Here is a 17,426-nt window from a genome sequence, read left to right on the forward strand (position 1 = left end):
CATAAAAGGAGATAGAACAAAGCACATTTCACCAAAGTTATTTTCACACATGATCTCCAGAAGAATGGTGATATTGATGTGCAACAAATCCGTTCAAGTGACAATCCTGCAGATTTGTTCACTAAATCTTTGCCAACTTCAACTCTTGAGAAGATGATATTCAAGATTGGAATGCGAAGACTCCGACATCTGAATCTTGGTCTTCGTCAGGGGGAGTGAAATACGCGTTGTACTCTTTTTTCCTTAACCAAGTTTTGTCCCATTGGGTTTTCTTGGTAAGGTTTTTAATGAGACAGCTCTCAAAGCGTATTTCTAGATATGAACACTCTTTTTCCTTCATTAGGACTTTTTCCCACAGGGTTTTTTTTTTAATAAGGTTTTAACGAGGTACATCATCTATTAATGGACATCCAAGGGGGAGTGTTGTAAATATCCCAACTTGGTGGATATCCATTAAATTGGAAATATCCCAAATATCCCAAATATCCCAAAATATCCCAAAATATCCCAAAATATCTCCTTTGTATGTTGCTCCTATAAATAGGATGCACAGATGCAATGTTGAAAGAGCAGAAGTAAGATAATCTGATATCTCTCTACATATTCTCTCTACATATTTCTTCTGTGTATTTACTTCATAGTTTTATTTTATAACACTTGCGAAATAAATAAGAAGATTTTTTAACGCTCAGTAGCATGAAGATCTCTTTCATTATTCCACGATCTCTTGTTTTTTCATATTGAGGCTACTCTAACTTAATCAATGGAGCTGAATAATTACATTACGAAACATTGATTATAACTTTTAACATCCTTAGAGCATAACAAAGATTTTATTTCATTCTTGAAACACAATACATAAAGAAAGAATCAAATGAATGCAAATATACTATGCAACCATACAAGTGATAGTGACTTTTGAAAGATACAATTTATAAGCCACATACAGTTTTTATGATCCCATTTTGACCAGTTAGAGGACTAATATCTCTCATTTTAATCATGGCAGTAGCGAAATCAGAGGCAAATGTGCGAGGGCTGTTGCTATATTCAGAGACAATATTATCGGTGGATCCGCCACTCAAAAGGACTTGATCCGAATGAAGAAGACCTTTTCTTTGTCTCAAGTTCTTGACGTGGTTGTTATCCAATTGATTGGGTGTAACCAATCCCGATTTGTTGATTGACAATCTATTTTCCAATAACATAGATTTAGGCATTACGTTGAAAGTCAAAGGTCAAACATGCGTATATCATTACAATAATAGAGTTAGAATGGAACTTTTTATAAAAAGAACTAGTGAAGCTTCGGTTAGCAATCATCGTAGAATGTTATGCATGAAACCTTCATTGCTAGTAGTATATATTTTCACTTTAACTTTTATTCGATTATTTTATACACTTTTAGAACAATTTCAAATAAAATCATATACTTCAAATTAATGTATATTTTACTTATTATGATTAAATAGTCAGATTCGATGTAAAAATGAGGTAAAAGCTTACCCACGCGAGTGTACAATATGCACTCGAACTCGCATAAATAGTTGATACTCTCTCTATCCCAATTTATTTGTTACTTTTTGCTTTTCGAGAGTCAAACTTCTTAATTTGGACCGTGTGTTTGAACTTAGAATCTTTAAATTTTTCGAAATAAAATTTACAAATTTGAAAACTATAAAAGTACTACACCATAATTAATAATTTAAAATATATAAAAAATTATGGTCAAAAGCACAATTCATTTGACTCTAGAAAAGCGAAAAATATAAAACAAATTAGGATGGAGGGAGTATGATTTAATTTTTACTTGCTACTTTAGTCACTATTGGCTGCTACACCGCGTTACTCCCAAAATTAATTAACGTGTAAGAGCCTGACTTATAAGTAGTAAAAAAGAATTTCCAATATGGGCTTTTAGCTGGTTGTCACTCAAAAGATTCGCAAAATGTTTGTGAGTATATTTTATTATGGGAAAAGAGGATTAAAAATATTCTTCGAACTTATTTTGGTCAAAAATACCCCTCTCATTATTAAGCTTTTCAAACATACCCCTCTTTTAATAGAAATATCAAAACCCCTCCAAATACCCATTTTTTTTACCCGATCCAATAAATATTAACCACTAATCAACCAAAAAATACCCAAACGTTAAACACCCCTTCATCAACATTAGAGACGGTTTGTGCTATCTGCTGAATTGCTGGAACTATTGGTAGTGGTGCCACCTGAAGGAACTGGTGGTGAAGGAGGTGAATTATTAGGAGGTCCCGATAATGGGGGTAGGAGGTGAATCTCGTGGTGGCGGAAATGACGGCAATGGAGGTGAATTCATAGGTGGAAGTAGTGAAAGGGGTGAATTATTAGGAGGGTCAGAGGGTGGGGTAGGAGGTGAACCTTGTGGTGGTATAGACGCCGACTGTGGAGGTGAATTCACAGGAGAAGGTGGTGGAGAGGATGAACCTGCTTGTGGTGGTGGATAAGGATCCGGATTCTGTGCTGGGGGTGAAGGTGATACAGGTGGAAGATGAACTATTGGAGGTGGTGAAGGTGAACTTGGTGGATTGTTTGGTTGTGGTGGAGGTGCGTCAGGTAGAGGATCAACTTTTGGAGGCGGTGGCGATGAACTTGTTGGTCTGGGGGAGGTGAGACAGGTGGAAGATCAACTTTTGAAGGTGGGGTGTTTAACGTTTGGGTATTGTTTAGTTGATTAGGGGTAACTATTTTATTGGGGCGGGTTAAATTGGGTCAGGTAAAAACAAATAGGTATTTGGGGTGTTTGGATATTTCTATTAAACGAGGGGTATGCTTGAAAAGTTTAATAACCAGCCGGGGGGGGGGGGGGGGGGGGTGTGTTTTTATGTTTGACCCTTTTCCCTTTTATTATTGTTGTTTGTTCACTACTGTTCCAAGAACATTTTACATTATTTAAAAAGAATCACATAACTTTTTATTACAATGGTTTGACATTGTAAGAAATTTTCATCTATAGCATTTAATATTTCTATCATTTAAATTGATTTTGGAAAAAATAATATATATGATCACTCTAAAAATTAAATACATGTTGATTAAGTCGTTTGTACATGATTTGATTGAAATTTGAAAAAGAAAAAGTATTTAAAGCTGAAGTAGAAATAAGATAAATTGTATTTGGTCAATTTCACTAGGAAAAAAAAGGTCGAAGCTTTGAGATCAATAACTTGAAATACTCTTCAAATATACTTTTCAAAATTTGAAGTTAAAATAATGGATCAGTAAAGCAAATGTTTATTGAAAATATCTTTAACTATTATTTCAAATATTTAAAACCAAACCTATGACTAGTCACAAGTGCTTGGTACTTTCAACTCCTTTCAGAAGCGAAACTAGAGTCAGTGGCGGAGCCAGAATTTCATCCAGGGGGTTCAAAAATTCTAAAAGGTAAATGCACGAAGAAGTCAGGGGGTTCAACATCTATATATACATAACAAAATAATTTTAACTTTGAAAATACACTGTAATGTTTTGCCGAGAGGGTTCGGATGAACCCTATGGAGCCAATGTGGCTCCGCCCCTGACTAGAGTATAATGTAGGGATTCGCGAAAATTTAATAACTTTTGCGTAGTGAATATGCAAATATAGTTTAAATAACTTATTAACTTGATTATGAATTTAATAAATATTTATAAATAATTGAATGTGAACCTAGCTATTAACTTGAGATGTTGTAAAAAAATTATAAATTGGTAAGTATAAATTCGCCTCTGATTCTTTTGAGTGAATATCAAATAGGCTGGTCAGTAGAAGTTGTATGCAGGTAACTTGTATAAAAAGCGGCGCTATAAAGGTTGTACATTGGAATGGTTAAACAGAAAGCAGCATCCAATTAATATTTATAATTCAAAAGAATTCAGACTATATTAAAATAGTCTATAGCGACTCTTGCCATACAGGAGTGTTAAATTAAAAGTACTTTCTTGTATTTTCTAATAAGATTTCTTCTCCTCTTTTAATGATTATTTATATAGTCATATATCATCTTGTCTTTGACATTGCCTTCCATATTCTTATCCGTCTCTCTAGTGGCGAATCCAAAATTTTGAGTTCGTGGGTACTTGATAATAATAGAGAAGTAAAATTATCACTTCATTGGTGCTCTATTAACTATTTATATTTGTTTCCTTTATATTTTCTATACAGTTATACACTCCGTGACTGAGTTCAATGGGTGCTGGAGCACTCAAAATTTACTAGTGGATCCGCCCCCGTGTCTCTCTCCTTTTTGTTTTTCTCCTATTCTATTTTGGGAAAGAGGCTAGTAGTTCCTTTCATTCCATGTTCCAATGATTTGATGATCATCTAGTTATAATAAAGATTTCATGTCCAGCAGATGTATCCTGAAAGAGATAGTTATCTTAATTTGTCTCTATTGTAAAATGGATTTAAGTTATATTTTTTTACATGTCAATGACTTCTATTTTGGAATACATAATAATAGCTAGGTTACTTACTACTTTTACTAATTCATTAATTAATGCATATCAATTAGTGAATTGATATGCACTAATTGATAAGGACATGTTTGGAAAGCCACCCAAGTAATTGGAATTGGATGTAATTACACAGTTTGGCCTGTTCGTTTGACCAGGTAATTACACAGTTAGGTGGGAATTGAGTGTAACTGACAGAGTGTAATTACACTCTCCAATTCTCCAGGGGGGGGGGGGGGGGGGCGCTCTGAGAATTGGGTGTAATTACACCCAGTAATTACAGAGTTACTTTTTAGTTTATTTCTTTTTTATTTTATTTATTTTTTAATTTATATTATTTAATTTCTTTTTTATTTTATTTTAATTTCCTTGCTTTTCTAATTTATTTTTCTTTGCTTTTCTAATTTATTTTTTTATTTCTATTAATTAATTTATTTTTTATTTTTACTTTTTAATTATTTTGATTTTTTAAAATATATTTTGATTTTTATATTATTTATATTTCATTTCCTTTCTTCTCATTCTCAACCTTTGCTTATTGTAGTTCTATCTAATTGCTCGTATTTTTTATTTTATTGATTTAGCATAACCGTATTATTATTCTAATTTTTTAAACTACATATCTTAATATTAGAAAGAATGAGTCATTAACAAACTTGACATATAATGAGTGACGTTATTAAAGTAGAATTTCATTGTGAATGTGATTATAGACTTATATTTTCCTTTTCTTTTGAATTATAGGAGTATTTACTTATGTTACATTGGAACTTACTTATGTAATGTTGGAATTTGACATAAGAGTATTATGTTAAAAAAAAATCTTTTGGATTTTGAATTTAGGTTATATTTTCGACTTTAATTTGTTTGCTGTAGGATTATTGACTTGTTATTTCACATTGCTTGTTGTTTATTTTTCACTTATAATTGATAGAATTTTTGTTAAACATTTGAATAATATTGTGGCATTATATTTATAAATATTTTTTTTTTCAAACATCAATCCCATGATGTTCTCACAAAAAAAAAGTATGCTTTTAAGTTTTATAATCAATTAAAATAAAAATATTATTAATTTGAAATTATATATCAACTATTTTTTACAATATTAGTTACAAATATATGATTATTAATTAACATATTTTCAAGAAACAATATGTTATTAAATAGCTAATTTAATATCATTTATAAAGGCACATATTTTTTAAATATCAATTTTAAAAATTTTATAGTTAAGTTTTATTTTTAAATTAAACTAACTGTTTAATTACACTTGTATAACCAAACAGCACGCTTGTAATTACATTAATGACAAACAAACAGATCATTCTAATTATAACACTGTATAATTACTAGGCTGTGTAATTACTGGGTAGTAATTACACCAATTCCAATTAACAAGTGGCTCTCCAAACAGACCCTAAATTGTGAAACATTAGCTAGAACTTTAACTTCCTTAAAAGCAACGAAGAATTTATTTCATTCTTGAAACAATACATAGGGAAAGAACCAAATGAATATAAATACACTAAACAATCATACAAGAAATAGGCTTTTGACATATCAATTTATAGAGCCACATACGGTTCTTATGATTCCATTTTGACCAGTTAGGGGACTAATATCTCCCATTCTAATCATGGCAGCAGCAAAATCAGAAGCAAATGCTCGACGGTTGTTGCTATATTCAGTAACAATGTTATCGGTGGATCCTCCACTCAAAAGAACTTGATCTGATTGAAGAAGACCTTTTCTTTGTCTCAAGTTCTTGAAATAATTGTTATCCAATTGATTGGGCGTAACCAAATCAAGGGGAGCTAGATTTCCATTTTGGTCTTCTTGAGGACAGCGGCGTCTTCTAGTGCTAGCAAACCCAGCATCAATGTCTGTTCCATTGCTGTAAATCCTATCACGGAAAAGGAAGCACTGTGCTTGACCAATTGAATGTGCTCCTAGAATATAAAATACTTGGATTGTCAGAACATCTTATCTATACAAGTATATATATTATCATAAATATCTATATGTTCACTAATTTGATTCGTTTTTACCTGATAAAGCAACCATGTCCCTTGTGCTAAGGCCTTTGTTCGCAAAGCCAGAAATAATCCTATCAAGAGGATCAAAAGGACCAGGGAGATCAGTTTCTGCAAGAGTATGATTTGCAGTGGTTGAATCTCTTCTTCCGAGTTTCACTGCCCATGATGGACCGCCAACCTGATTGTTTTTAACTAATGTTGGTTAGTATTCGGCAACAACTTCGTTATAGCATAAAGAGTTTATTTCTTTTATAGCGTGAAGAAAAAGAAATTCAAACTACGAACACTTACAAAAGTCGATGCATCCCTAGCGGCAACTGCAAGTATGTCTGCACATGATACAGTTCCTGGACATGTTTTCTCAAGCTCCCTTTTTGCATCTTCTATAATACCGAAGCCTCTAACTGATCCAAGATTTGGCAAGGCAGTCTTCTCACTAACAATCGTAGGGGTCTCATCAAGTAAGATAGAAGCGTCACAACCCTAGAATTAAATTAAGTCACAAATTAATTAGTATAGTCAAACCAATAAACTTAACTGGATTCATGTTAGAAATTTAAAAATTTATATTGTCTAGCTAACCTGGACAAAACAATCATGGAAATGAAGGCGGATGAGGGATGCAGCCATGCGACGTTCACGTGACATAGCTTGTCTAACACTTTTACGGATCGTGTTAAGAGCATTAGGGCAAGTGCGGTCATAGAATGTGGAGGAAAGTTGTGCATGACATTGCATGCTGGAGAGGAGGAGAAGAGAAAAAATGGCAGCAATGGCTGCAAAAGAGTTGGTTGAAATACTCATTTTGACAATGCAAAGTATGGTGATATGACGGCAAGAAACCAAGAATGTATAGAAACTTATTAGCTTTGTGAATGGAAGATGTGAAGGTGAGAGATAAGGAAATGTGGCACTGAAATATTTATAGGCACTTTAAAACACGTTATTTTTTTAAAGTATTTTTTGGTCACTATTGGTTGCCTATTGCTATCCGCGTTATGCTAGCTTTTGTTTTGCTTTAGTTTGACTTGTTCTAATGGCTACCTATAGTTGAAGGGCTCTCTATCTTCATGAATTACAGTGTTACCCACACATTAAGAGAATAAATTAACTTTCTATATTTCGAAAGCATTCACAAATCATAATTAGAATATTATTCACGACTTACCCACCCCAAGGATTGGGTTAGGTGAAATGAATCCAATCCGTACAGCTTGCATAGATTTGGGCATTACGTTGAAAGTCAAAGGTAACGGCCTATATCATTATAGCAATAGGAATGGCAATCAAACTTTTATACAAAGAATTAGTGAAGCCACCGTAGAATATTATGCATGAAACCGGTTACTATATATTTTCATTTTAATTTTTAATCATATTAAACACCCTCGAAAAGGTTTCAAATAAAAGTTAATGCACTTCAAATTAATATATCTTCTCACTTTAATGTTTAATTATTATAGCTATATTTTTTTATATCGATATTTTTTTTTTACCGGCGCAACTCTACGACATGGACTCACTAATTGTTACTAAAATACTTTAACCATCTACAAGCTGAAGAGAAGAATTGATATGATTCTGGAAAAGATGAACCAGATGAATTTCTAAGGATGCTAAAGGGCCCTATTAGCTGGATAAATCTCAAGTACCTAGTACCAGGATTCGTTATGATAAGGCTAATAGTATTTTGCCATAGTTTATTGGTGTCCGTTATTTCTTTTTCGTACTGTTTTGAATTGTTTGTCCTTGTGTTGAGGGTATATCATAAACAACCTCTCTACCTCACAACGTAGGGGGAAGATCTGCGTATATTCTACTATCCTTAGACCCACTTTGTGAGATTTCGCTAAGTATATCATTGTTGTTGTTGAATAAGTGCCTTTAGAGTAGGATCCTCTGTATATTAGTTCTACTTAACTTTTGAAGTTGGCTGGATTAGTTATCCAGTCAATAAACTTTTTATAGGAATATAGCATATCACTATTCTCTGGTAGTTTACCAACCAAAAAAAAAGTCACTAAGGCTGCTATATGTCGTTAGTGCCAAAGTTAAGGCTCGTGAGTATATTTTATTATTGTTGTTTGTTTACTACTGTTCCAAGAACAATTACATTATTTATTAGAAGAAAAACAATCAGATAACCTTTTATTACAATGATTTAACATTTTAATCAGTTCTTTTAATTTCTAAGATATTTGATCACTCTAAAAATTAAATACAAGTTGATTAAGTCGTTTGGACATGACTTAGATGAAATTTGGAAGGAATAAAGAAAAAGAAGAATTAAGTACTTGAAGTTGATGTTGAAAAGAGATTAGTTGTATTTTTTCTTTTTAATTTAACTCATGCACCTCCAAGAGTGGATGCCTTTCCATTAATCAAAAGAGATTTACACAACAGTGGAGTAGTAACTCTCTGCACCTACTCCATTGGAACAAGCTTCAATTATAGAATGAGTAGGATTTCTAATAGACTTTCAAAAACTTGAGGATGATTTCTATGTAAATTCACCCTCAAGGTACATCAAAAGAGTAAGTTCTATACATGTTTCAATTCAAAGAAAATGCATTTCTAACAGTTTTAGTCCTAAAGGAAAGGAAGTTCAATGTATCCATGTTGGGTGCACCCCTTATCTCCTTAGGAAGTAGGTGAAACTAAGAAATCCAAGTGGTGTCATTGCATCTCAAGCCCCAATTAGCTAATCCATCAACAACTTTATTCCGTTCTCTGAAGCAGTGTTTAATACTCCATTCCTCCATTTGTTCCAGAATTTCCTTAGAGTGTTTAATGGAATTCCAAACTCTCCAAGGTTCTTTTGCAGTATCTTGTATTCATTCCACAAGCAGTTGTGAGTCCACTTCAATCTCTAATTTCTTGTATCCATTGTCCTTGCACCAAGCAATTCCAATTTCCATAGCTAAGACTTCTGCCATATTATTAGTAGTATGACCAAGTAATTTCCCATAAACAACTACTAATTTTCCTTGCCCATCTCTTATAATGGCCCCACCTCCATTAGGTCCTGGATTCCCTTTCGCACAACAGTCAGAATTAAGTTTAACAAAACCATTCTTAGGTCTCTCCCATTTCACTAGAATGTGACACATCTTTTGCGTAGCTTGGTCCATCATCTGATACTTGAATTGTTGAATTGTTTGTGGACTATCATAGCAACTTGAGTATTGGTGTTATACTTGATGTTGATTAGATTCATCTTCTTCATTTCATATCTTTGCTTGCATCTTCCTTTTGTATTGGGTTCCCAGCTTTTGCCATCCACCATGAGATTATTTGTTGTCTCAGACATCCATTACCTTGCAAGATACCAAAGATTTTGTTATAAAATTTTCATAGGTTTTGAGCTATCATACCTTTGTAGAGCAGATGCTCCTCTTCTTCTTGATCTGGATTGATACAACAGGAACATCTTGAAGGTAAATGGATTTTGAATCTGATAAGATTAGTATCAACTGCAATACTGTGTCTTAGCAATTTTCATAGAAAAAAAGAAGTCTTAAAAGGAAGCTTTTTGTGCCATGTCATTCTATTGACCATGGTAACCATCTGTTTCTGTCTGACTATATCCCATGTAGATCTATAGCTAAAATTCCCATCATTGCTTGGTGTCCATATTGGTTGATCATTATCAGCAGTAGAGTGGATATAAACTTCTTGAATAGTATTTACATTGTTTAGTGGTAGATTTTGCCTAAGCTTTCTCATGTTCCATTGATCCTCTTCAATATATTCTGAGACCCTGGTTTTGATAGAAGTAGAACATTCTGCATATTGGCTCAACTTACCAAGTCCTAACCAATTATCCCACCAGAAATTGCTGCTACCATTATTAATTCTCCATAAGATATAATGATCAATCTTATCTTTAATCTTCCATACTCTTCTCCAAGTATGAGAATGTTTATAGCTCCATTTCCTTGCCATAGAGTGTATTCTCTTGGAATACTTAGCCTTCATGAGCTGAGTCCATATATTATCCTTGGTTCTAAATTGCCACCATAATTTTGCTCCAAAACTTTCAGAAATATCCTGCAAGGATCTAACACCTATTTCTCCTTCCTCTTTTGGATAACATATTTTGTGCCATGTTACCCAATGAAATTTGGGTTTCCCATTATAATTTCCCCACAGAAAGTTAGCAAACATACCTTTCATCAGCTTTTAAATAGTTTTAGGGGGTGGACAAGTTGATAGAAAATGTATAGGTATAACACTTAAAATATGTTTCACCAGAATGATCCTCCCTCCTGTAGTTAATTGTTTACTTTGCCAAGAGTTCAATCTCTTCAAGATCTTAGTGGCCATATCTGCAAAGTATTGAATCTTTTTCCATCCTGCAAACAAAGGACATCCCAAATAAGTTATAGGAAAAGTTTCTCTTCTCACATGCAGAATATCAGATACTATATTAATTCTTTTTTGAGAAATTTCATCATTCATAACAAAACAACTCTTATTACTATTAATGAGTTGACCAGAGTTATCTTCATATCTTTTTAGGCAGTCTACAACTAGATTCAAAGTTTGAGACTTTCCTGAACAAAAAATTACCAAATCATTTGCATGTGCAAGATGATTAATCGTAGGACCATTAGACTCCATACTAAAACCATTGAAATTATTATTGTCATACAAGTTATTTAAAAGAGAAGATAAACATTTAGAAGCAATAATAAATAAGGAAGGGCATATAGGGTCTCCCTGCTTGATTCCTATCTCTAATTTGAAAAATCCATGTCTTTTACCATTTATGACCACATAATACCACATATTGGATAGCAGATTCCAGATGATATGGATCCCCTTTTCATCAAAGTCATCTTCCTCATAGCAAAGCATATGAAGTGCCAAGAATTCTGTCATAAGCTTTATTCATATCAATTTTGAAAACCACATCCCCCCCCCCCCCCCCCCCCCCCCTCTCTCTTCCTCCCTTGTTATAGTGTTTCATATCATGGATCAATTCTTGAGCTAATAAAACATTTTCTCCAATAGCCCTTCCTTTTATAAAGCTACTCTGGTTGATGGACACAATTTTAGGTAAAAGACTTGTAAGTCTACAGTTAAGCACTTTAGAGATAATCTTCTGAGTAACATTGCTTAAACTGATGGGCCTGAATTCTGAGAAATTCTGAGGGTCCTCAACCTTGGGAATAAGAATAAGACAAGTGTTTGTGTAGTATCTATAAGTTGATCCCTATAGGACTATTTATTGCTATTCAAGATCTTTTACCTGCTGTTGAACACAGAAAGTGTGTTAGGCACACCTTGGCTAACTTCAACAAAGAATGGAGAGGCCTACAAAGAAAACAACAGTTTATGGAGAATTGCCAAAAGCACCTTTGAGTCTCAACTAAGGAGAAGTATTGAGCTGATGAAGTTGCTTGGTCCAATGAAAATGATGGACAAACTGATGTATTACAACATAGATTATTGGTGTAAGGTCTACTTCAACACTAATGTAAAAGTAGATTCTGTAGATAATAATATGGCTGGGTGTTTTAATGCTTGGATCTTGGCTGCCAAGTATGAGTAATGCATATTTACCTTGCTATGTGTTTGTTTTTACAAACTGTCTGTAGATAACAATATGACTGTTTGTTTATTGGCTAACTGGTAGGCACAAAACTATAATAACAATGCTTGAGGAGATTAGGGTAAAAATGATGGCAAGGATTGGAACATTGAGGGAGTTTGTAAACACTTGGAGATGTAACTACTCTCCAATGTGTACGAAGGTGTTAGAGGAAAATGCTAAACTTTCAATGCAATGTAACATCACAGGGGAAGGGCCAACACATCACAACCACCATCTTCAAGCAAGGTCATGGGGAGACCAAAGAAACCTGTTGAAAAGAGGCCAAGAGGAAGACCTAGGAAAACTGCCCAAGCAGTAGGAAATAGTCCTGCACCAGCTGAAGTTCATGTTTCATGTTCTGCCCCTGCAGCAACTAGTACACAGCCCACTACTAAAAGAGGAAGAGAAAGTGGCACTAGTGCACCATATAAAAGGCCTAGAGTAATGGGAATGGGTGTTTTCCAGGCAGAAAATGGGTTCAAAGCTGTTAATGTGAGTGCCTTAATAAGCACAAGTGTTCTTTTATGTGTTGTTTCCATTACTAAGTGTTATTTTATGTGTTGTTTCCATTACTAACTCCTTGTTATTATTTGTGTGAACAGCCTGGCATGTCAAGCAGCAGGATTGTGTCAACTAGTAAAGCAAAGGTCACCAGAGGTAACTGGTGACATTGGCTACAAGCCAAGTGCAAATAGTAAGCTGAAATGGAGAGGCAATGAAGCAATCACAACCAGGAAACTACAAGAGATACAGGAGAAAATGACAAAAGGTAGAGGTAAATCAGCAAACCCAAGCCAAGAAAGCACTTGTTCACAGTCCAAGCAGCCATGGAAAATCTAATTATGATGAAAACTGTCCCTCCAGTTCTTAAATGTACACATTTATGGATTGAAATTTTAGTACACATTTTTTATATTTGTTATTATTATTTGATTTACGTGAAAACCGATGATGTATTGAAGATTTGTAACCTATCTTTTTGTTTATTGAAGATACTTCCACATTAACATCATGACATTTTTCCAACGAGAACAACGCATGCCGTGTTAAAGTATCAAGATGACACCGTTCACAAGATGACGTTCAAAATTGGAAAAAAAGCTCGTTTATGCCAAGGGTGGAAGGCATTTATAGATTCAAAAGGTTTGAAAGAGGGAGACACACTAGAGATTTGGGTGTGTAAATGTGAGTGTGGAGATGGCATAGGGTTTCATGTATTTAAAAAAGAGATAGAGATCATAAATATTGATTAGTAGATCTCTATTATTCAATTGTCTATGTTTAACATCTCCATGTATGCTACTATTTTGATTAAGACAATGATTAATGTTATGTGGATGTGATTTTGATTTTAATTTCGGATAAACACTTCAAAACACCTTAACATCAAACTTCTTCTTTCATACATGATAAAATAGATGTATATGTTACAAAATTTGCCATAACAAAAGGCAAACAAAACATAACATAGCCGAGACACTACCACCACTACCACTATCTATGGCAATTTGATTTTTCCATTGTTTGAATTGCCACTACGGAATACAAAACTTATGAACACAACAATAATACAAACAACAAAACAAAAAACGAAATTCCTATGGAACCTACCCCCTTTAGTCTTCCTTGTGTCTTCTTTTTTTGGTCCATCAACCTCGACCAAACCCATGTGAACACTAACCGAATTATTATCGTTAGTATTGATCTCATCCAATTCCATCTTCAAACTCCGATATTGCACCAATTCCTTCTCTAAATCTCTAATTTTGTTAACCAATTTTGGGAGGATAAATTTTGATCTTAGATCAACTTCATCTCTGTCCCTCCAATGAAAAAACTTGCATTTTTGAGCCTAAAACATAGCAAAACAGAGCGTAATTTTACAAATTTAATTTTTCAATAAATCAAAAAATAGGGAGAAAATACTCAAAATACCCCCTAAAGTTTGACCAAAATCCCAACTACACACCTAACCTTTGCGGGGGTCCTATTACCCCCCTGGACAAATTTTTTCAATAGAAAAATGGCCCTTTTTTGCTGATGTGGCAGAGAGCGTGAATACATCGCCCAGTGGCGCGTGACGACCTTCAAAAATCTGCATCTGACATGTTTTGGACGCCAACTAAGCTACCACATATGATGCCACGTAGATAAAAATTGATCTCCCTCCATTTTTAGGCTACTTCATCTTCTTCTTCACCCTATTTCATATCCGTCTCCATTTTTTTTATCAAAATAATATCCATTATAAACGAAAATCTGAACTGAAGAAAATCCACATATGATTCCGAACAACTTGTTAAAGAACAACTTTCCACCATAAACGAAAATCTGAAGGAAAAAAAAATCTGAAGAAAAAAAAAAGGAAAAATCTGGAAAAAAAAACAAGGTTGAAAAATCTAATATTGTTAAAGAAAATCTGATTGGAAGTTGCTTGTTTGGAGTTGCTACTTTTTGCTTGGTTGGAGTTGTTTAAGCACTAATTTTTTGAGTTGATTTGGGGAGAAAATTAAACTCCATTGCTAGGAATTTGGAGAAAGCTATGAAGAACACCAAATGGGTTTCTTTAAATTCTTGATTGTTTGATCAAATTAATGGATGAACTTTGTTCTATTTGGTGTTAGGAAGCTTCCTTTCACATTTGGGTTTGTTTGGATTAGATTTGAGGAAGTTGGTGTGATTTTTTGTTTTTCAACTCCTAATGAAGATGATGATGATGATGATGATAATGTTGATGAAGATGAAGGAGAATTGGGTATGGGTTTTGAAGATCCTTACTAAAAATGGAGTATGGAAAATTGAGAGATTTTTTTTTTTTTGAAGAAGAGTAGATGGATGGAGGAAGGGGGGAAATTAATAAAAAATAGGGCAAAATTAAACACGTGGCACGTGGGCCAGGCGCGTGTGGACAACCGCCATTTAATATTTGGGGGTTGGCAGATTGGACTGCCACATCAGCAAAAAAGGGCCATTTTGCTACTGAAAAAATTTGTCCAGTGGGGTAATAGGACCCCCGCAAAGGTTAGCTGTGTAGTTGGGATTTTGGTCAAACGTTGGGGGGTATTTTGAGTATTTTCTCAAAAATAGGAGCAAGACCATATACCATAATAGGGACAAGACCAGTATCTTCTTCCAGGGTTGTTTTTAGACCAAGAATTTTGCATTTGCAACAAATTCTCGTGTTGACATTGGACCAAGGTTCTAAGCATAGGATCACTCTCATCCATACACAATCGACCAAGGTCAATTTTTTCCATAACAATCCCTAAGAAATGAAAAATGACTAAATATGAGCAAGAATTACTCGAGAAATTTAAAACAATAAATTTCACATGAATGAATTTAAAGAGAAATAAATGAGAAATAAACCCTAACTAACGAACCTCTTTCCAACGATTGGAGCGATTAAGGTGTTGATTTTTGGAGTATAACGATTGGAGTGGTTGAAGTTATGGAGTTGTTTGCTTTTTTGACAAAAAAATGGAGATAGGTATTAAATGGGGTGAAGAAGAAGAAGATGAAGTAGTCGTTTGGGTGTAAAAATGGAGGGAGTTCAAAATTAATCTATGTGGCAGCTTAGTTGGCGCTCCAAAACACGTCAGATGCTATTTTTTAAAGGCTATAACGCGCCACTGAGCGGTGCATTCACGCTCTTGTCCACATCAGCAAAAAAGGGGCATTTTGATACTGCAAAAATTTGTCCGGGGGGGGGGGGGGGGGGGGGGTAATAGGACCAACGCAAAGGTTAGGTGTGTAGTTGGGATTTTGGTCAAACGTTGGGGGGTATTTTGAGTATTTCCTCGTAGAACTTCCAGTGATAAGTTTATTAAGGTTTTGCAGTGATAACATTTACTAAATGATTCACTTTTAACTTAATAAAGGCCATCTATCACATAATCAACAACCTCATTAAAACCAACAACAACAACCAACCAAACAACAACATCCAAACAAATGTTTGTAATAAAAACTATAATAGTCACTGTGATAAAAAGGTTCTGGTCATTTCTCTACTACTCATCATCCTCTAAGCATCATTCTTCTTCCACTGTCAAGAAAACTGAGAAAAACATCAGCTAGCTGTAAGGTATAGCAGCAATTTTCCCCATGTCTATTGCAATGTCATCTTCCTCTCCAGAGTCATCAGAAGCTAAACAAAGAAGATTAAAGAAATTATGAAGCTACAACAAAGATTGTATAAAACAAATGTCAAGATAACAGTTTTGATCATATTTTACCTTGATGACCATAAAGACAATCTCGCGAACACAACTTAGCTTCTGCATTCTCGGGTAAAATAGGGGTTTGAAATTTTCCAATAACATGACCTCCAACATTGAAAGCGGACTCGGATGAAACACTATTGATAGGAATACTTAACAAATCACGTGCCATCAATGAGAGTTCTGGATATTTAATCCTATTATCCTTCCAAAATTTAAGCACATCTAAATTTTCATTTCCTTTGCGAACCAACAAAGGTCTTCCAAGTACAAACTTACAACAACAACAACAACAACCCAGTGAAATCCCACAACGTGGGGGGAGGGTAGAGTGTACGCAGACCTTACTCCTACCAAGGTAGGACGGCTGTTTCGGAAAGACCCTCGGCTCAATAAAAAAAAGCATAAAAATTAGTTGTGTCTTTTTTGAACCAGGTTGAGATGGACTTACAAAATTATCTTACTCCTCCATTTCATCAGCCATTTCAGCATCACATCCACCACTACGACTTCTTACCGTATCAACATCAGAAATTGAAGGTTTCAAGTATTCCTTAAATAATTTTTGCATACTATCTTCAACAGCCTTTACCTTTTCATTAGAAGTAGATAGATCAAGTTTAGAGAAGCAAAAATCCACGAGACTTAACCTATATCGAGGATCAACGACTATTGCCATTGTAGCAATCGAACTGTACTTACATTTCTATCGCCATTTCCTTGATATTAAGATCCTCATTATATATCGCTTCTCTTATCATCGTATGAATTTTCCAAACTTTATGAAAATACACATTGGCAGTAGGATATTGACTCCCTAATAACAAAGTAGTGACATCATAGAAAGGCCTCAAAAACTTAGCAATCCTTTCAACTTTAACCCAATCCTCTTCAGAAGGACAACATTTAAACTGACTATCAAGTACCTTAAAATCAGAAAATGCTCGACGGTAAGGTATAGCACTATCAAGCTTATGTAGAATGCCACCTAGTCTGTATGTCTTGACGCAATTTCCCTTTCAACTTTATGCCAAGGTTCTTGATACACTTTACAAACTTTATAATTCTTGACTCGGAACCTTTAACATACTT

The 17,426-nt window shown here is 34.3% G+C and overlaps 1 protein-coding gene across 1 annotated transcript; it reads right to left on the minus strand.

Moving 5' to 3' along the window:
- Positions 1 to 5,925: 5,925 nt before the first annotated feature.
- Positions 5,926 to 7,392, minus strand: LOC132614378 (lignin-forming anionic peroxidase-like). Its single transcript, XM_060328824.1, has 4 exons — positions 7,095 to 7,392; positions 6,804 to 6,995; positions 6,525 to 6,690; positions 5,926 to 6,425 (listed from the first exon to the last, which is right to left on the minus strand). The coding sequence occupies exons 1-4, from the start codon at positions 7,314 to 7,316 to the stop codon at positions 6,037 to 6,039; spliced, it is 969 nt and encodes a 322-aa protein (XP_060184807.1). The 5' UTR covers positions 7,317 to 7,392; the 3' UTR covers positions 5,926 to 6,036.
- Positions 7,393 to 17,426: the final 10,034 nt, after the last annotated feature.

This window comes from Lycium barbarum, chromosome 10 (genome assembly GCF_019175385.1).
Source record: "Lycium barbarum isolate Lr01 chromosome 10, ASM1917538v2, whole genome shotgun sequence".
Classification (NCBI taxonomy): Eukaryota; Viridiplantae; Streptophyta; class Magnoliopsida; order Solanales; family Solanaceae; genus Lycium; species Lycium barbarum.